General features: G+C 34.1%; 2 protein-coding genes across 5 annotated transcripts; both read left to right on the top strand.

Moving 5' to 3' along the window:
• The first annotated feature begins 4,577 nt into the window (after positions 1-4,577).
• LOC109810051 (RAF-like serine/threonine-protein kinase 20) lies at positions 4,578-16,427 on the top strand. 4 transcript variants are annotated; one of them, XM_083072663.1, is made up of 9 exons: positions 4,589-4,918; positions 5,684-8,893; positions 8,967-9,053; positions 9,523-9,675; positions 10,144-10,307; positions 10,390-10,537; positions 14,087-14,209; positions 14,301-14,388; positions 15,836-16,427. In XM_083072663.1, exons 2-9 carry the CDS (start codon positions 6,017-6,019, stop codon positions 16,042-16,044), a joined length of 3,849 nt encoding a protein of 1,282 aa, XP_082928789.1. In that variant the 5' UTR covers positions 4,589-4,918; positions 5,684-6,016; the 3' UTR covers positions 16,045-16,427. The 4 variants fall into 4 exon arrangements, 2 of the variants coding, with proteins under 2 accessions (XP_082928789.1, XP_082928788.1); XM_083072662.1 differs by having other exon boundaries at positions 5,575-8,893; XR_014433184.1 differs by lacking the exons at positions 14,301-14,388; positions 15,836-16,427 and adding an exon at positions 12,658-12,806 and having other exon boundaries at positions 4,579-4,918; positions 5,575-8,893.
• Positions 16,428-19,110: 2,683 nt separating this feature from the next.
• On the top strand, positions 19,111-20,271 carry LOC109810102 (uncharacterized). The gene has a single exon (XM_020373486.2). The coding sequence runs from the start codon at positions 19,111-19,113 to the stop codon at positions 20,269-20,271; it is 1,161 nt and encodes a 386-aa protein (XP_020229075.2).
• Positions 20,272-20,944: the final 673 nt, after the last annotated feature.

Genomic DNA, 20,944 nt, shown 5'->3' with positions numbered 1-20,944 from the left:
AAAACCTAGAAGAGACCATCAGGAGAGGTGCAAATTAGTAGTCGAAGTTGCAAGAAGTGTGTTAATTTGCAAGATCGTCACTCTAGGTAAAGGTGAGTGAGATTATAAAATATATGGGCATATATGAGGGATAAAGGTAAAGAGGAGATCCCTAAGCCTTTTCGGTTGATGAATTTAATGTGTAAAGGCATATGAATAAATTGATGATTTAACCTTGTTTTACTCTATGCATTCATGTGTTGATTCATGGTGTATTAACATAATGGTGTTGACTTGAAGTTGCAATGAGTTAGGGAAATATGTACATAAATTGGAGCTTTTGATATGGTTTAATGTTTTGCATGATTTGATGATGATGACTGGAAATATGAGTGACAATAAGTATTTGACAAATTGAATTGAGAATTAAAGTAAAAGGATGTGTATGGATATATTTGGAGGGGGGGTTAAGGTTGTAAGTATGAGTTGAGAGTTTTGGTGTAGTTTGTTTAATTCTAAAATTTTTTGTATGAACATATCTTGATATTTAGGTAATTTCTCTCTACGTGATTAACCAAATAGAATTTCATTTGTTAAGTTAAAAACTAGACATTTTGGGATATAGTCCAGACTCGAGAATCACATAAAAATGCTAAGAAAAGATTGAGTTATGCGAGTCTCACATGGTAAGTTTCATGTTCTATGTGCGAAATTTAATTTTTAAAACTTGTAAGCATTATGAGGACCCTTTGATGAATGAATTATGTTTCATGGTATTCATAAAAGTTGTAGGCATTATCCATCATGGACTCTTAGGCTAATCTATATTTTGTTTTATGGCAATATGCGACATTATTTTTTGTTGGCACCACATGCATGATTAATTATAGTCTGTGTCCATTACATAATATATGTGAATGAATTTATGTATTAGCTTGTGATGGTTATGAGAACTTGATGAAGGACCATCCTTAAAGACTATATGACATTTGACACGGTCTATGGTTATGAGGCTAGAAAAAACTACTAGAGGGGATATGTTTCTTAAAGTTGTGCTTATCATGAGCATAAAATATGTGTTCTCTTCCTAATTGCTTAGTTTTCTATTATCTATACTTTGTATAATTTGTTTCCAGTTTCTTTGTATATAGTAGTTAAATGTATATGATGTTTTTACCCTTGTATTTAGGGGTGTATGTTTCCTTATTTGTAGGTCATGCCTTTAGGATTTAGAGACATGTTCCTTATTGAAATATATTCATTTTGACCTTGTATTCATGGTCACCATTTTTAGTTTTTTTTTTTGAGTTTAGTAGTTGAAATGGAAATAGTCATTATAATTGTGTGGCAATAGCCATTCTAGATGGTGTGGAAGTAATAAAGGTATGAAAATAGTCAAAAGTGATATTGGGCTTGTTTTTCTTTTCTTGGCCTAAGGAATTGATTTGACTTGGTTTAACCTTTATTTGGTCAACCAAAGCAAACCAATTCCTTGGTTTTTGTTTGACCAAGACTAGCCAAGGACACTTTGGCTGGTCACCTTGGCTAGCTTCCACCCTTGTAACTACTTCTCCAACCACCTAGAGACAAGAGGATACTTGACACTTGTTTGTTGGCTCTTCTAGATCTAGTCTCCTGTATGTCTTAAACATGCCTCCTAGAGCTTGTTTTTGATTGGTGGAACTAGATCTAAGTGTCTCCTTGTCTCTTAGATATCTAGCTTTCTCTCCAAGCTACCTAAGACTCTAGCTTCTTCCCCAAGCTACCTAAACTCTATATATAGGTGCATGAAACCATTTGTACACAACTTTGAGCATTTTATAGAGATTTGGCCAAAAATTCTTCTCCAATTTTCTCTCTCAAAGCTTATTTCTCTTTTTAAAATTCTTCATTTTCTCTTACTCTTTCTTAAGTGTGGTGAGAAATTGAAGAGACTTATCACTCTTCAAGAGTGTGTCATCACCTAAGAGAGCTTCTACCTTCGCTTGTGTGTTAGAAATGACTTCTAACATCAATGAAAGTCATTGAAGAAGCTTGAAGGAGTCCAAGAAATGAAAGGATCGCCAAAGAAGCTTAAAGGAGAAACTACATCAATTTAGTCTCTCTTAAGGTTTCCATCATTAACTAAGATTTTTTTCTTTTGGTTATATTTTAGGATAATTGTTATTCCATTGCGCTAGTTCCAGTCGTTAATTGTTTAGTTAAAATGCGATACTCTTTGTTGAATATTTGGAATTAATTTATGATAGACTCATTTAACTTTACGCGTCATATCCAAATCTCAACTCTATGAGATATGTCAAAACAACTAAAAATAACTGAAACTAATCCACAATCGTTTGGTGACTATTCAATAATAAAAAAGGATCATCTCCCTACCATACACAATTGTTCATCAACATATTCCATTTCATATGATTATACATTCCTCATAATCAACCACATCAACATTGCATATACAAAAATTTCAAGAATTAAGGATGACTAAATGTTTAACTTAAAAAATTAATTCACTTTCCTCAATATTTAAAACCACGTCAATGGAATAATGTCTTAGTTTGGTTTTAGTAATTTACACTTCTCCTCTTTGTTAATTCTTTTGACTTCATATCTTATATGAAATTTAATTTCACTTCACCAAATAAACTATTAAGTAATTCATGTACATTAACCAACAAAGGCTATTCTAGTTAAGTCATGGGATTTTATTGTTTTAAGTCACCTATAAGAGTTTTTAAATTGGATCTATTTAGATGAAATAACTTTGTGACTTCACTCTTCAACTCATTATTCTTTAACTTAGTTTTTCGATAAATTTAACAGCATGAAAATGTCATTTCTGCTCAAGATGTTTATAGTCAATTTCAAGGATCGTAACTCATTATTTTGAGCACTAAATCATCTCAAACTTCTTGGGTTACCTATACTACATATTAGGTACCTATTCTTAACAATTTTGGACACTTTTATAAGCTTTAAAACATATTTTTCCCCTGTGTTAGAATGCAAGAAAACAAACTATTTTTTTCTTCTTCAAGTTTCCTATACTTCTAATCATCATAACAATTAAAAACTAGTTTAATAAGTTAGCTTAACATGCCAACCCATGTACATATCATTTCCACACACAATACTCTTTCTTCGCATTAAAATGAGGAACATTTCCCTCATAATTTTGTTGTAGATTTCCAAGTTTATAAACCGCATTATACAAACAACATCATCAATTTAGGAATCCTAACATCACACCCTAACTTTCGCATTCTTATACAAACTTGGTACCTCATATAGAACATGAAAGTACATAAAATACCATGCTTAAATATCCAGATTTAGAGCCATAAATGAAACTGGATTGTCATGACAAAATCAACATATAATATTTCTAGATTACACTCTCAAGTCACACTCAAGCTCATATCAAATCCAAACTCAACCAAATTAATTATAACATCTTTACTATATTCCAAGTCCCCAAATACAAATGAAAACATTTAATCATGGACAAACATAAAACAATGTTGGCATGAAGTTAACCATTTATTTGAGTCAAAAGTCACTCTTTTCAGGTCATACACTACTCAAATCAATTTCAAATTCAACCAAATTAATTTTATAATCATAATAAATCAAAAGAAGCATGATTCAAGTCCCAAAACACAAATTAGAGCATACTTCCGGGCATATATAGTCAAACTCACATATTAAAGCATATTCCTAATTTATGCAAAATACTTATACTTTTATGCATATATGTCAATTTAAATTATTGTGAAGTATCAAACAATTTTTAAATTTTATAAAAATTTGTAAACTTGAATTATTCATTAAAAAATTTAAATTTATCCATTAAATCATTGAAATTATATGTCAATTATGAGTTATTGAGTGAAATAACATTTTCAAAGTTTATTTTTAAAATAAGAAAAATCTTAAAAAATAGTCATATTATTTTTAAAGATTTAACATATAAGCAAGTCTTTAAATTTTCTTTTTGAGATTTTTCAATTATATCTCTAAAATTATTAATGAAAAATTGAAATTGCTAGAAAAATAATAAGTTATGACAATTTTACTAATTCCATAGTTACAAAATTATAAAAAATGAAAAACTCAATTATAATCTTTTAATTCAAATATTTAAATAAAAAATTTATAATAAAATCATATACAACTGATATTAAATCTTTAAAAAATTATGAATCTGATTTAAAAGATAAGACACCGAACCATAACATCACAGAACAAGTGTCTCACAGAATAATTAAGAATAATTCCATTGGAGGGAAGCACGAAGTTGCTATTTTTAATTTTTGAGAGGGACACATCATCACTACGCGAGACAAGAGGCCGTCTCTGACGAACATTTCGCTTTTGTACTTAACGAGGGGCCAAAATCATAAAGCCACACATTTTTTTTTATATTATAAAATTAATTTATATAATTGGAAATAAATAATTTATATGAATAAGATTCATAGGAGTCAGAAAAAAAGGAATAAAACTCACCAAAAGCGACATATAATATATAACAAAATAATAAAACAAAAGAAAAATCCAGAATAATTTTACGAGAAAAGGTGGAAGGTGGCATGAAAGAGTCTTTTGGGGCCGATTTGTTTTTCATTTTTGTGTTTAATTTTTTGCTGGTTCGTATCTTTTTGAAATATTTTATTATTTTCCGATGATTATTTGTCATTCCAGAAAATTTAAAACTAAAAAGAATGTGTCCACGTAGGAACATCGGAACAAGAATATGCAACAAACATAGAAGAGAGAAGAGAGAGAAAGAGAGAGAGAGAGAGAGAGTGTGTGTGTGTTTTGTGTTGTGTGAGATCCAAACTTGCTTTCCTGGTTATGGCCACCGTGTGTTATCGCTGCTTAATTCTCGCCATTTCGCCAATGTTGGTTTTCGGACGCAGAAATTGAACCTTCCTGCGTAAGCATGTTCACCCTTTTCCCCTTCTTTTAATATTTTCTCAATTCAATTCAAATCCTTGATCCAATTGTTTTGTGTTTTGTTTTGTTTTGTTTTTTTTTTCCCTCTTTATCGACTCTGATTCGGTTATATTTGTTTCAATTGTGCAACGTGCGAAATGAAGTTCGTTGATCATGGGGCGGTTTTTTGTTTTTTGTTTTTTGTTTTTGTTTTTTTTTTTTTTGCATTGTTTTCTATGACTCTTTTTATTAAAAAAAAATAGCCTTTTTTGTTGGGTCCTCATTTGTTTAATCTGGAAAATTATGATTGATACCCATGTTGAATTCTTGTATGAACAGCTTGGAAATGTTCGCTTTTTGTTGCCTTGGGTGTCAGCTTTATTAATCAAGTTTTTTTCTTTTTTAATGTTGAGTCCAGGATTTTAGATATGGAAAAAAAATTTGGTTTTGATAGATAACCCGTGTTTAGCTCTTGCGTGGACCGCTTGGAATGTTCGCTGTTTGTTCTTTCTTGCTTTGGGTGCCCATTTTTTTGTTTTAAATTTGGACAAATTTGTGTTTTTGATTGATAGTTTGATACCTGTCTTGAATTCATGCATGCACGGATTGAAAATTTTGTATTTGTTTCTTCTGATTTGCTTATTTTTCTTTTTGAAGGATTGCTGTTTTTGTGGTTTTCAACTTGGTCTGAAAGACTCATCAGTTTGTCATAGATACTCTTGGCCCTTGTAAATAACTCAGGATTGGTTGGTTTATGTGTATGCAGCAGGATAAACTTGGAAAAGATGGGATTCTATGTTTTCCCGCAAACAGGTGTATTCATTGATTCCTGTTTTAATTGCTCGAATGTGTGTTTCTCTTCCCTTTGGTGGTAAAAGTGTGTACAGGATTTCTTGCTACTGTTCAGTATCCTCAAATATATCTTCTTGTTTTTCTGGCTATAGTTGATCTGGTATTTGGTCGTTTATAACTGAGAACTTGGGTGTCAGTAAGAAGGAGAAATCAGACATGAATTTGTGGGTTAATTGGTGTTTACACTTTTGGCCTTATTACTATATCATCACTGTGAAAAGAATTTTCAGCTTGAGCAGCTGAGAAAATGGCACTAAATAAGACAGGAAACTTGTTAGGTACCAACACTGGTAAGGACCCTAGTGTGTTTCCTCAACACGCCCAGCCAGAATTATCCAGTGTTGTTTCAAATACAGGACGTCATGTACATAATAATATTGCTATACAGACCGGAGAAGAATTTTCTGTGAATGTTGGTCTTGATGGAATTGCTGCTGGAAGGGTTCCTGTTTCACTTGATATATCTCGAAGTTGCGAGAATGTGTTTGGGTTGAATAAGGAGAATGGCCATGTGAGATATGAAGATCTTACTAATATTTTGGGATTGAGGAGAATGGACTCTGAGAATTCTTCTGACATTTCTGACTTCATCTCAATAAAACAGCCAGCACAGGAGACGGAAAACAGAGCTTCTGTAAACAGTTTAAGCAAAATTCAAAAGGGAGATGGTATGCTGGGGAAAGAACCTGTTGGTGACCAGTCTGGTCTCATCGTGTCACCCCGTCGCAGATACGAAGCTTCTCTGTCCAATGAATTTTCTGGTTCAGGAATTTTTGATGATTTCCTGTCTGGGAAAATGAAGTTTCTATGCAGCTTTGGGGGCAAAATATTACCGAGACCCAGTGATGGGAAACTCAGGTATGTAGGCGGAGAGACCCACATTATATCTATCCGAAAAGATATTTCATGGCAACAACTTATGAAGAAGACCTTGGGTATTTGCAATCAACCTCACACAATCAAGTACCAGCTTCCAGGGGAGGATCTTGATGCTCTGATATCTGTTTCCTCTGATGAAGATCTTCAAAATATGAAGGAGGAATACCATGGGCTTGAAAGTCATGAAGGTTCTCAAAAACTTAGACTATTTTTGGTTCCTTTGGTGGAATCTGAAGAGACATCATCAAAAGAGGTGAGCGCGGTTCAGCAGAGTGATCCTGATTACCAATATGTTGTTGCGGTAAATGGCATAGGTGACCCTAATAGGACAAACATCGGTGGGCAAAGTTTGGCGAATGAAGCCATTCCAATGGGGACAGATTTGAATTTGACTCCAGCTTTTCAAAAAACTCCCAATGCCTCTTCTCCTTTTGAGATCAGGGATGGTATTAATGCTTTAAACCCAGATGGGATTTTGAATGATTCCCTGAATTTGCAAAGATCTTTGCCAATTCCTCCAACTCCAATTCAGGTAACAAGTTCTAGCACAGGTTATATACAATTGCTCAGCAACAACTCATGCCAGGGAAGTATTGAGAGCAATGCATCATTTACTACTGCTCAGCTACATCCTGAGTACTCCATAAGAATTGCTGATTGCAGATTCCCTCAACAAGTGGCTGCTACTTTGTCAAGTGACACTCATACCTATCAGCATGTTGATGTTGATCAGCCCAAGAAGCTCAATGGAGGGCATGTGGATTACAATCCTGGCAAGGAATTAGTGACTCCTGTATATGTTAATCCAAGCGACGGTTACAGTCATGAAGTGTTCGGTGGAAGGTCCTTGCAAAAGGAAAGAAGAGTATGCTCTGGAAATCCTCTTACATGCTTGGATGATCCATTTTATCAACAGGATGAATCTTATGGAATTAATGACTCCCCTCATGGGATGCTCCATGCCTTTTCTGATCCACAGTTGCACGTGAGTGGAGCAAAGTCTGGTTACTGCTCACAAAATGTAACTAGTCAAACGTTTTCCCTGAACCTTGAAAAGGCTCGATTATCTTCAATTATACTCCCTAGTGTCTCACAAGTGAACCTTACGGAGCATCAGCATGATTCCATTGTCCATCTTCCTCAAATACAAAGTAAGATGCCAAAAGTTGAGTCAGCTGAGCTGCACAAAAGGCAAGATTCAGCATCTTCTCCATACTATGAATCATTGGGAATGAATGATCCTGTTCATAAGGATAGCATTTTACCTGAAAAAATAAACCTTATTGCTCAAACTGACTTGAATGGAGCCAGCTATGTTGCAAAGGATATTCAGGGAAATTCTGTGAAATTAGAAAGGATGAAGATAATTGAAGAAAGTAATCCAATTCCCAAAGATAGCAAGGTTCATGAGGGGAAATCAACTGTTGTTGATATGGGAGAAGTGACTAAGTTGCATCTTTTGGATTACTTCCCTACTAATAACTTAAATGCTAAGATTAAATTGCAAAAGAATTGGGAGCTTCCTTCTGAGGGTATAATTCCTGCTCCATCTGGCATGATGGGCCCCTCTCTAAATTGTCTTGTGGAAAAGACCCCGTCTGATCTTGACATGAGCCAAAGGACTAGTGATCACAAAAGATGTGCTTTGCCTGAAGGTCTGAATGGTGAACAATGGATTGATTTTTCATCGACTGGAAATTTTGATTTAAATGTTCCATTTTTAAACTGTGACGTAGGCTCTTGTGACAAAAGTTCTCAAGGGGGTAATATGTTCAAGCTGTCCATTTACCCAGATTCTCTTAAAGCTGCACAAATTCATCCTTCTAAGAATCAGATGTCTACTGGTTTTCAAGAAAATCCAATAGTAAGCTCTTCAAGTTTGTATCCTGCTGCATTTGGTGATGATCTCGGTCCAAGTCTAAACATGCCTATGAACGGCCTGGATAATTCAAGCAATATGATGTCTTTTACAAAGGCACCATCTTTTTTTGATAACTTGATTACCAGGACTGGTCAAATGGTTGATCAGTTTATCCCTGAACACTCTTCCTCTGGAATGTCCAAAGTTGAAGCTAAAATTTCAGAACAATCAAAGAATTTAGATAGGGTGAATGATGTCAATCGAATGGATCCATTTTTCAATGTAGAAGACATGACTGGTGTTGATCGTCCATATATTTCAGATGATGTTGGAATTGGTGTTGTATCCCCATGTCATAGCATCGTCCCTGAGTCTGAACCTGAGGTACGGAAATCTGAAATAAGATGTTTGTGATATTTTCTTTATCATTTCCTGAATATTTTGTTTTTATTTTCAGGATTTTAATGATGATCAAACAGACAAAAGTGAATTCCTTTCTGATGCAATGATAGCAGAAATGGAAGCTAGCATTTATGGTTTACAGGTTGACCATCACTGAAATGTTTTTACTTCAATCTTCAAGATCGCATACATTTAGCAATTAAGAATTGTTGATACATAAGTCTTAGTTGATTGGATAATTGCTAAAAATTAAATAGTTTTATATACTCATTGACTGGTTGGTCAATATGGTGTGGTAAAGAGATATTATGATGAGCTTTTTTTTTGGTAGTAAAGTGCACCATTTTTGACCTATTGTAATCGGTTGTTCTGATGCCATATTGATTAGAAGAGAACCAAATTCATCGTGAACACATTCTTTGTTATTTGATAAAAATGAGTTCTACTAAATATGCCTGAAGGAAGGGTTTTTTTTTTTTTTTTTTTGATATGTTTCTTCTCATCATTGATATGTTTTTGACTGTTACTAAATAATTTCCAGTTTCGTAGTGCTTTTCTGCATTACATCATATAGTTATCCTAGAACTGACTTTTACTACTATGTAATTTAGATAATAAGGAATGCTGATCTTGAAGAACTTACAGAGTTAGGATCTGGTACTTATGGAACTGTTTATCATGGAAAATGGCGGGGAACAGATGTTGCTATAAAGAGAATTAAAAAGAGCTGCTTTGCAGGGAGGTCTTCTGAGCAAGAACGGTTGGTGAGTTTTCACTTTTCAGTCTTCTTTTCTTCTCAGCACCGTTATTTACTAATTTTTATTAATAACATACATATTTTATATCTCTATCTAATCATAGGTTAATGTTAGTTCTCATAAATAAAGTGGGAGGATTAGAGTAGGATAAAATCCAAATTCACTCTCTACCACCCTCCCTGATTTGTTCTCATCCCGTCTCCCTTTTATGCCATTATTATGTATCCCTCACCTATGTAGACCAGGATGAAAAATAAAATTTATTGATGTCCCAAATTCAAATATTTTAAACATAAGTTTTTAAATTAAACCACAAGGTAAAAAGAGATGTCTTACATACTATTTTGCAATTTTTCTGAAAATTTGATATTCATTTGAAAATTCTATACCAGTTTCAAAAGTAGTTCTGGTCATTTTTATTCAAAGAAAAGTAAGCTATGTCTTGAAATCTTACAATGTTTCATGCTTGGGTAGGCAAAAGATTTCTGGAGAGAGGCACAAATCCTCTCAAATCTTCATCATCCCAATGTGGTAGCATTTTATGGAATAGTACCAGATGGGACCGGTGGAACCTTAGCAACTGTAACAGAGTATATGGTCAATGGTTCCCTTAGGCACGTCCTTGTAAAGAACAAAAGGTATTCTAAATTGTTTAATTTTGTTTAATATGATTTTGAATTATTTATTTATGCACATACCAAATTTCAACTCTTTATGCAGATTACTAGATCGTCGTAAAAAACTAATAATTGCCATGGATGCTGCTTTTGGTATGGAATATTTGCACTCAAAAAATATTGTCCATTTTGATTTGAAATGTGACAACTTGCTTGTCAATCTAAGGGATCCACAACGACCCATATGCAAGGTAAGAATCCCAGATGTCAAGCTTCAGCTTGTCTCATGTTAAGGAACAAGAAAAAAGAGAATTTGATGAAATTCATATTGCTAAGATTGAGTTATGCAGACAAAAAGGTAATAAATACAAATTAAAATTGCCAAATTACTATAAATACATGACGTGGTCATCCTATATAATGAATCTGGATACCATTTAAATAATTTCCAACGATCCTCTAGCTGGAACATATAGGTCAAATGCACCATGTTTGTCATGTATATAACCTATCTAAGGACCTCCCATGGACTTCTAGTGAAAGCATCCACAAGCTGGTCATTTGAATTAATGAGCTAAGTGGTGATGTTTTTGGTTTTGGAGATCTTCTCTTTACATAGATGGAAATCAATCTCAATGTGTTTGGTCTTGTGAAATTTAGGATTTAGGGCATGTAGATTATTATCACAACTAGGAATCAAGATGGTGTCAGATGATCCACAAAATCACTCAAAAAGTTAGAATAGGTAGTCAAAAATGGTGTTAGATGATCAAATGACTCAATGGGTTCTATGAGTAGCTTGTGCAATATTGACTATGAGAAGGCTGGCCATAGAAAGAGAATCATTTCTCAATGGTGTGGCTCAACTTGTTATAGTGATTACATGTATGATGTATGTCATATGATCATGATTGACACTCTAGGATAAGAGTGCCTAGGATCAACAAGAGGAGGCATATCAAAGTTATACAGCTGTTCAGCACCAGGACAGTGGGTAAGCCCAAAATTTGATTTTAGATGGTAGAATATTCCAAAGGTAAACTATAGGGGGGAATACATTTTGAAATCATGGAGAACCCATGAAATTTCTCTAAATAATCAAACATGAGGCTTTCAAACTTTTGAGAGGCAATGACACTCATGATATAGGGCCAAACTCATTAAGATATTGAGTGCTATTGGTATGAAGAACCTTGGACAGTGAGCATGAAAAATCTGCTCCAAGAAGGGATGGATCTTTTATTTATTGATCCTACATAGTTGGGTGCAAATCTTAGTTGACCTAGAGTGCATGGAAACAAAGACAAATTCACCTTTGGTAGTGAGGTAGGTCATGTAGTCCTGCTTGGTAATCCACAATTTGATATCTAAAGCCCACGTATAATATTTGTTTCCATCCAAACTGTCAGAGCAGAGGAGTGGCAATGACATAGTTGCTGAAAACAAGGGCTCGGTGTTTATTATAATCATCAAAGGAGTCAGTCAAATTTAGCCATGTGTCACATTGGGTAGTATAGAAGATGGATGCATAGGTGTCAAAAGGTTTTGGAGGGACAGGATATATACCAACTGGCAATAGAGGTCAGTTCAAGTTGAGGGTAGATGTAAGGAGAATAAACAGAAGTGGGAGAGCACTAAGCAACAAATAGAAGCCAAAAAGGATGCTCCTTTCACACCTTGTGGCTGAGACTGAGGGTGAAAGAGGAGATTAAAACAGTGATGGCATTTGTGCAACAACCATTTGGATAGGAATGACAGCCTATAGGTTGAGCTAGAGAAGAAAGACTAGATTTAAGGGTCATCGGTTGGAAAAGACATCAGCCAATGGTGCATAGAGGGAGAGGATGCTGCTAGAAGGATGTCACAATAGAGGAAGGCCAGAAAAATATTAGTATAGAAGAAATTAACCAGTTAATAGTGGGTCCATAGGGTACACATAGATGTGGGTAGCAGCTCATTAGATTTGAGGTACCATGTTAAGAAACTATAACGTATGATGAAATCCCCATTTTGAAAAGCAATAAATACAAAATCATAGATATCCTAATTATCTTAACATGGTTTGGCTAGCCTATTGCCTATATGATGATGAATATAGACACTTATTATATACAATTTTCAACATTTCAAATAAGAAAAGAGATGATATCACAATCTTAGCATGGTTTATAATTGCATGCTAAATTTTTATTTTTATTTTATTGTTTATTTTTATGAAAATGTTTGATCAAAGGTTTTATTAAAAGTGAAAAGGCATATTTTGGAATTAGGAATAGAATCATAAAGGAAGCATTGTGACCCCAAACCCTTTATCCTTCAACACTTTGCCTCAACCTATTCTCTCTTTACCTTCCTATCTTATGTCTATTAGTATTGAAGCCATGGAAATTGGAAACATATAGCAATGAATTCATTAAGCTTTGTGGCATATGCTTGAAGAAAACATGTGGGAACTGGGAAGCAATATGGAGATTCTAGACATTCTGGAAGGTTGTCATGAGAATGAATTTTGTGATACAGGTGATTAAAACTCCTTTCACCACTTTATCCCATGAAAATCCTTTCCAGTCACTCAACATCCTTTTTGGAAAATATTGCACCCAAATTAAATAAAATCCACGTTATGAATTGAAGTCTCAATGTCTAAGTGATATGGAAATTGATCTTTGCAAACCACCATTCTTCATTGTTGCATTGTGCTTTTTCCATACTTAAAGGTCTTTCACATGAGGGTTGTGTTAGACTCTTGATACTTGAGATATAAATTGTTGATCCAATTGTTTTTAAAGAAACTCTATCTATATCTGATCTTTATCTCTGACATTTGAGACGTAAAGCAATAAATGGAGTGAAGAAAAATTGTGGCGTTTTGTCTGGAACTAACTTCATTACATGAGGAGGCTACAACAGAAAATCTACAAAAGAAAAGAAAAATTTTAAATGACCAAAGTGTCTTGGAATAATTATAGATACATTGCGGGCTTGGTGTGTTGGACTCAAATTGTTCTACTCTCACTTTTTTCATCAAATAAACTAAATTTCAAATCAGAATGGACAAATCAAAAAAATTCATATAATCTTTTCGTAAGAAATGTAAGATTTCAAGAACTATCTCCCTATAAACTTAAGGATGAGATTTCTTTTCAAGTGCATCAACATTGATGCAGCCAAGGGAGGGTAATTATGATGTTTTGGTCTTTGGTAATTAATTGTAATTTTGTTAGGAATTATGTTAGGCATGTCATTTAATTATTTTAGATAGTTTTATGATTTGTACCATCAAGATTTCTATCAGGATATTTTTACCACAAAAAAATGTCCTGTTAGGATACAATATGGATTAGGAAAGACCTAGAAGGTTTACATGTGTCTATGAAATGACTTGCAATGTTCAAAATGAGGCGGAACACATCTCTTGAATTATCAATATTGTTCAAAGCATTTTTCCTTTTGATGTAATTTAATTCCAAAATTTAGATCTTTTCTTAAAACATAGAACCCTTTTTCTGTCATTTTCCTTGCCTCTCAACCCAATTCCAACTATATATCAAGCTCGTTTGTCCTTACCCTTCTACATCATGCACCCCATTGTTTTAGTGACATGCTATGTTTTGCACTTACATGGTTCTTTTTCTTTGTTTTTTGTAAGAACATGGGGCAGGAAAAAGCCCGGGGTAGAAAGAATATCCAACCTGTGCATCAAAGGAAAAATATTTAACATATTAGAATGATTCAATGAAATTTATGTAATCGTCTTAATATGACAATTCTTTTATTATAGCTTGGCTTTCTTCTTCCAGGTTGGAGATTTTGGATTATCAAGGATTAAACGTAATACCCTAGTATCTGGAGGCGTGCGGGGAACCCTTCCGTGGATGGCACCGGAATTGTTGAATGGGAATAGCAGCCGGGTTTCTGAAAAGGTAACTGGGGACCATTCATATAAAATTTAGTGATATAAAGGAACCAATGAGGCTTTTGGCAGGCATTTAGCTTGTGGAGTGACTTTGACAGGTTGACGTTTTCTCATTTGGCATCTCAATGTGGGAGTTACTAACAGGGGAGGAACCTTATGCAGATATGCATTGTGGTGCCATTATTGGTAAGAATCTGTCAACAGTATTATTCCTTAAAGAATAGCTAAATTCTTTTATCAGGCAAGAAATTTTGTGGAGGGATAAAAGGTAGCATTATTTTTTGTTCTATTTGGTCTTGTTTAGCCATGACTGATATCTGCAAAGGATATGAATGTGAAGGTTCGTGGGTATTTCTTGTGGAGGGATGTGATATCTATAAATTTTCTTGTAAATATTTGTCACTCTGATCAAGTTGAGTTGTTGCTATTAACTCTGGTAAGAGATCTGTGTAGGATAAAGGACAAAAAAGAACAAGTTGTTCCAACATGCAAGTTGTTGCAGAATTTCAACTCAACGGCCTATTTGTTGCCGGCTTTATGAGTTAAAAATTATGGATTAATGTTGGCCTGAATTTTGAAATGGGTGTCAAACTTGGCCAAAGAGGAAAAAAAATTGATATGAAAAATTATTGGATATGAAAGATGCAGACAGCTTTAATAGAAGCATTGGGATCTCCTGATATTGTTTTTACTATAAGGATCTTGCATGTGTGCAAGTCACAACATAAATATGTTGAAATGTTTTATAGGATTAATCTGAGGCAGCATAATTGTGAATCTTACTTTGATAACTGACATATTTTTATTTCTTGGTATGACTAATGCGTTAAATGATGGTATTTATGTTATTTCTCAATCCTACTTCTATTAGTCTAGTAGACAATTAGTATAAGAATGCACAGATTGGCTCATTCAGTTATCAAAACCTTACAAAATTGGCCAGGTATTTGAAGGATGTATAAGGCATAAAATGTTTTTCTTTTAATATTTAAACATTGGTATTTCAGAACTTTCAACTCAATTGAGGTTCGAAACTGTTTGCAAGTCCCTGTGAAAAACTCTTCTGATTTGTATCTATATTCTTTATGAGCTCTACTGTGGCCATATCCATAGTTGATGTAGGATCTCAACAAAGAACTTGTATTGAAGAAGAGGATTGGAGAAATGTGTCAAATTCTGGACTAGCTGGACGTACAAGTTATGAATGCACTTGTTCTGATGATGCAATGCAATGATCCTTTACAATTGAAGTGTTCTTAAATTTATGTTTTATTTCTTTCTTGATATTTTGGATTTCAAGGATGTGTTATTCATGTATCTTCTATATACTCTACCTATTACACCTGTTAATTTCTCCTACTAAATACCAATTTTTGTCAAAGATAAGGTTCCTTGTTACATGTCTTCACAATTCTTATAATGTAAGTTTAGGTCTAACTTAATCTTATAAAATTAGTTTGGAAAGTGTGTTATCTCTTATTTATATACTTTTTGTTTGTCTTATTTCTAATTAATGTGCTACTTGGTTTTTTCTTTATACTTATCTACTAGTTAATGCCACCGGAAGAATATTGATAGCTTTCTAATCCCATTACTGATGACTTGCTTCCTTTTCGGTGACATGTTCCAATAGGGGGTATTTTAAAGAACACTCTTAGACCTCCAGTGCCCGATCGATGTGATTCTGAATGGAGGAAACTTATGGAAGAGTGTTGGTCACTGGATCCCGAAAACCGACCATCGTTCACAGAGATAACTAGCAGGTTAAGACATATGTCTATGGCCTTTCAAGCTAAAGGGAATTATCATGCACATCAGTATAGACCTAGTGGTGCTCCCTGAAGAAAAAAACACACATTTTCTACAGTTGTTTGATTGGTATATAGAATTTTCATTGTACAGTTGTGTCTTTAAAGAAGCAGTCAAGATTTGGGTTGACGTGCTTTCAGGGCTATCACAGCACTTACCTATTGTTTCTTGTGATTTCTCTTAGCTATGATATCTTCATTTGTTTATTCTTTCTTGTAAAAGATGAGGTTGAGATCATATAGTAGTTGCTTAGATCTATCAATTTTTGTACTTGGTGCATGATTGAACATTTTGCCAGAAGATATATATAAAAATAGGAAAGAAAGGGTATCTTAGTGTTTGTATACAACAGACTACAGTACTTGTAATATTTGTTTTGATTGATGTGAGTACCCTCTTTCTCCCTTTTTATCGGAGATAGGAATGTAAATCCTATTCTAGGAACCGAGAAATATATATATATATATATAACTCCAAAAGATCGTAGTCGTAGAGTTAAATCCTTCGAATTTGTGGTATATATTTTTTTTCTTCTCAAATTTAAAATGATTTTAGTTTTAAAATATAAAAAATTATTATTTAGTCTTTCAATTTGTCACTATCAATTATAATATTAATAACAATATTTTTTAAAATTACATGAACTAAAAAGATAAACTTTTAATTTGAGAGGTCAAAATAATATTTTGGAAATTAAAAACACAAATTTTAAATTTAGAGGACCACAAAAATTTATTTCCAAATTTAGAGGATTAAAAACATAATTAAGATAATTTATTTAAGCTATTGAAAATTATTTTTTACTTATAAATTATTTTAAGCTTACTTCAACAAGGTTATTTATGAAGTTTATTTGAATTTTTTTTTCAACAATTTTTCAGTAAGTTTTGAGTGTCAATGCGATGCATGGGACAATTGTCATGAATATTGTTTGAAAAAATATTTTAGTATAGTTTATTAAACGAGAATAAAATATATTACTTACGTAATTACCTGGATATGAAGAGTATTAATAGGATTATATTCTAAAATAGTGTTTGATATAAAATTTAGCACTATATACATGTAATAAAATAAAATTTTAATATTAATTTCACAAAAATTAAAATATTTCAAATTCTTGATAAAAAAATATAAAAATGTTAATCAATGTTCTAAGGGATTGATTAAGGAATAAAAAGTATAACTTTTATTAAAAAGTTTAACTAATCAATTTTAATCATGAAATTTTAATGTATTTTTTAATATACAAATTACATATTTATTCCTTAATCAGTTTAAATAAAATAAAAAGTATAATTTTTTATTAAAAAATTTAACTAATCAATGTTAATCATGAAATTTTAATGTATTTTTTAATATACAAATTACGTATTTATTCCTTAATCAGTTTCGTAAGTAGAAAAACTCAGAAAGATAGAAAACATTTAAATATTATTTATATAATCAAAATCAAATAAAATAACAAATTATCTTAGTTTTAAAATATCATATATATTAGTATTTTAGTATGTAGTATGCATATGTTTTATATGTAACTAAAATTTATAATAAATTTTATATATAAAATAAATATTGAGTTTAAATATATAAATTATATTTTAGATTTATAATAAATAATTTATGATGGAGAACGTTGGCTTTGCTAGGGTTTTTGGTGACGCTTCTACAGAGGAGGATGTCCTTGGTCGGAGTACGAGAAAGGTTAAACGAAAGTCAAATGTCGCAGTTACGGAGGATGGTACGAGTATGGAGAAAGAGAACACAAATCAGCCAGATGAGGAGGTTCCACCTCCTCCAATTTCGGAAGAGGATAGAGCAAAGTTTCTTGGAAACCAAGCTTACGCGCTCATGGGCTCGTAAAGGAGCAATCAAAATTATTGATGTGCCTCGGGAGTCGGGACTACTATCAATGTTGAAGATTGATAAAGTCACTGCTATACAAGCTAGAGGGCGATATGCAAGGATTTGCGTTGAGATGGATTTGGATAAACCTCTTCTGCCTACAGTCATTGCAAGGGGTTACTTGCTAAACATTCAATATGAGGGCCTACATTCTATAAGCTTTCAATGTGGCAAATATGGCCATAAAGAATCTCATTGTGGGATAATGGTTGACAGGTCTCAGCAGTCAGCAGGAACACATGCACATGAATGAGGTGCAATCTACACCTTTAGTGGACACCTCTACGGCTACGGCGGCACCCGGGGAACTGAATGTTACAATGGATGCAGTTACAGGAACTGGAAAATTGGATGGGGCGAGTTCATCGCATGGTATTGGGGAGGCAGTTATGAAGGAAGATAATGTACATGATTATGGGCCGTGGATGCTGGTTAAACGACATTCCAATAGATTCTCACAAAAGGCTAATTCGAATAAGAAATTTGAAGGTACCCAATTCAACCATATTGCAGATCCATGTGCAAGGATATAGGGTCAGGTGGGGGATCTCGTTTCTCTCATTTGCTAGATTCTCCCAAATCCCAATGAAGATGTAGTCTTCTCAGCAGGGAAATCTATCAAGGGAGTAAGTAATAGTGGGGCCCACCCTATCAAAGTGGCATATATGGGCTCATCCAAAAAAGGTAGATTTGTAAAAAAGGCCATGTCTGTTGAAGGTAGCTCTAAAGTGCATTCCAGTTTGGATTTCAACTCCAAGCCCAATAAGGCTAGCTACTTTCCTTGTCCACAACAAGTGGTGGGGGGTCAAAAAAAACACCTGAAAGTACTCCGATTTTTGATCGAGAGGTAGGAGGCAAATCTGGTTGCCAACAGCAAGCTAGGGATAAGGATTTTCAAATCTTTAAATTCCTTCAGGAGTCAGAGGAGGTATTAGTAGATGAGAAAGGATCTCTACAAATAAAATCTATGCAACCACACATAGACTTGGGGGTTTCTAGGCTGGCCAATCATACGAACTCTTTGAAAAAGGTAATTCCTGGTGGTTCTTCCTCGCTACCTCCACAAACTGATGTTGGTGCTCAAGGGCCAGATATGGTTCCCCATGACCAAACCTTTTTAGGGGATGACAATATGCTCTTATGTAGTGATGATTCACCAAGGCCACTAGAGGCCAACCCACCCTTACAATCTAAATGAATATTCTCTATTGGAATTATCATGGGGTAGCCAGTAGAGGGTTTGCTACTCTGATCAAAGACATTATGTTAGAATATTCTGCTTATTTAATCTTTCTCTTGGAAATGCATGTGAGTGGTGCTAAAGAGGAGGCGATTATTAAGCGAATTGGACTAGATGGGGTGTTTATTGAAAAGGTGAGGGGCCATGTAGGAGGTATTTGGTGCCTGCGGAACCCCTCCTTGTGGAAGGTCCAGGTTCTTGACAATTCTCATTATCATGTTCATATGAGAGTTAATTGGCAAAATACTGGTGAATGGTTACTTATTGTTGTTTACTACAGCCCTCATTATCAGCATCGTCAAGAGTTATGGGATGTCCTTAGGGAGTTATCTTTGGACATTGACTGTGCTTGGGCGATTCTTGGTGATTTTAATTCTATCATTCATCCCCATGAAAGGAAAGGTGGTTCTGCTAATCCTTCTAATAGAGGTATATTGGGGTTTAGCAATATGATCAACAATTGTGACTTGATCGATGCTATTTTTCAAGGTTATCCTTTAACTTGGAAGCGTGGCAGTTTGGAACAACGGCTAGATATGCTTTTAATTAATATTCAATGGCGAATGAAGTTTACAGAGGCGACTGTTTTTCATCTACCTCCTTTTAAATCTGATCATCGACCGTTATTGGTTCGTTTGGATTCAAAGGAGTCTTCAGATAAACACAACAGGCCGTTCAAATTTCTTGCTTCTTGGATTACTCACGAAGATTTTCATAGGTTTGTGCGCCACCATTGGAACCCCATGTTAAACTGGAACAGTCAAATTCTTTCCCTTCAGAAGGAGCTTCAAAGATGGAATAAAGAGGTATTTGGTAATATCTTTTATAAGAAGCGTCGCGTTCTTAGAAAAATGGAGAAGATAAATCTTAATCTTAGCCTTGTTGAGGGGAGACTGTATGAGGAACAACTTCTAAAAACTTGGAAACAATATGAGTTAGTCATCTACCAAGAGGAAATTATGATGTTTCAAAAAGCCAGGTCCAAGTGGCTTAGTTTGGGCGATAGAAACTCGCGTTTCTTTCATGATACGACCATCATCAAAAGAAGAAGGAGTAAAGTGGAAATGATTCAAACAAAAGAGGGGGATTGGGTAACTGATCCTGGTAATTTATAGGAGCTAGCTACACAATTTTATAAATAACTTGTCTCTGGTAACCAGGATTATCAAGAGTTAATGTTTAGAGGTATGTTTCTAAACCTTAATGAAGCTGATGTTCTATCTTTGGGAAGACAACCTTCAAGTCAGGAAATCTTTCATATAGTCAGAAACATGGGCCCTTTTAAAGCCCTAGGTCCAGATGGGTTCCAAGCAGTATTTTATCAAAGTTAATGGGAGGTTGTGGGCGAATCTTTAATTCACTTAGTGCAAGATATCTTTCACAACCCCCATAAGGTGGCAGATATGTTAAGTCAAACGAAGCAATTCTCAGTAAGGTTTTGAATGAGACAAATATAATGCGTATTGTTATTTCTAACAAGTGTGTTAGTGTTTCAGATATTGACATAAGTATGACAAATTGAAAAATAAATAATATACATGTATTACCGTCTACACCAGAACCAAGATATAAGCTAAGCACCGGATAAAGACTGATCAAAAGAAAGAAATACATCAGACGAAGACACCCACAAACGCAGACACAAAGGAAGTAAAGAACAAGAGCACGAGCAACCAAGATGAAGGGAAAAAGCTAACAAAACGTCAGATGAGGAGATCAAACGATCAAACGAAATCAAGCCCAGCACAAGAAGAAAAATAATAAAGTCTCAGATGATACAAGACCATG

This window comes from Cajanus cajan, chromosome 4, assembly GCF_000230855.2.
Source record: "Cajanus cajan strain Asha chromosome 4, NIPB_CcT2T_4, whole genome shotgun sequence".
Lineage (NCBI taxonomy): Eukaryota > Viridiplantae > Streptophyta > Magnoliopsida > Fabales > Fabaceae > Cajanus > Cajanus cajan.
The sequence above is the reverse complement of the archived record's forward strand: the minus strand, read 5'-3'. Positions and strand labels throughout refer to the sequence as shown.

What these genes read in the sequence shown, in the direction of transcription:
- LOC109810051 (XM_083072663.1), top strand. Translation starts at nt 6,017, where the DNA reads ATGGCACTAAATAAGACAGGAAACTTGTTAGGTACCAACACTGGTAAG. An exon ending in CTTCTGAGCAAGAACGGTTG is followed by an intron (nt 9,676 to 10,143) that starts GTGAGTTTTCAC and finishes ATGCTTGGGTAG; the next exon opens with GCAAAAGATTTCTGGAGAGA. An exon ending in CACAACGACCCATATGCAAG is followed by an intron (nt 10,538 to 14,086) that starts GTAAGAATCCCA and finishes TTCTTCTTCCAG; the next exon opens with GTTGGAGATTTTGGATTATC.
- LOC109810102 (XM_020373486.2), top strand. Translation starts at nt 19,111, where the DNA reads ATGAATATTCTCTATTGGAATTATCATGGGGTAGCCAGTAGAGGGTTT.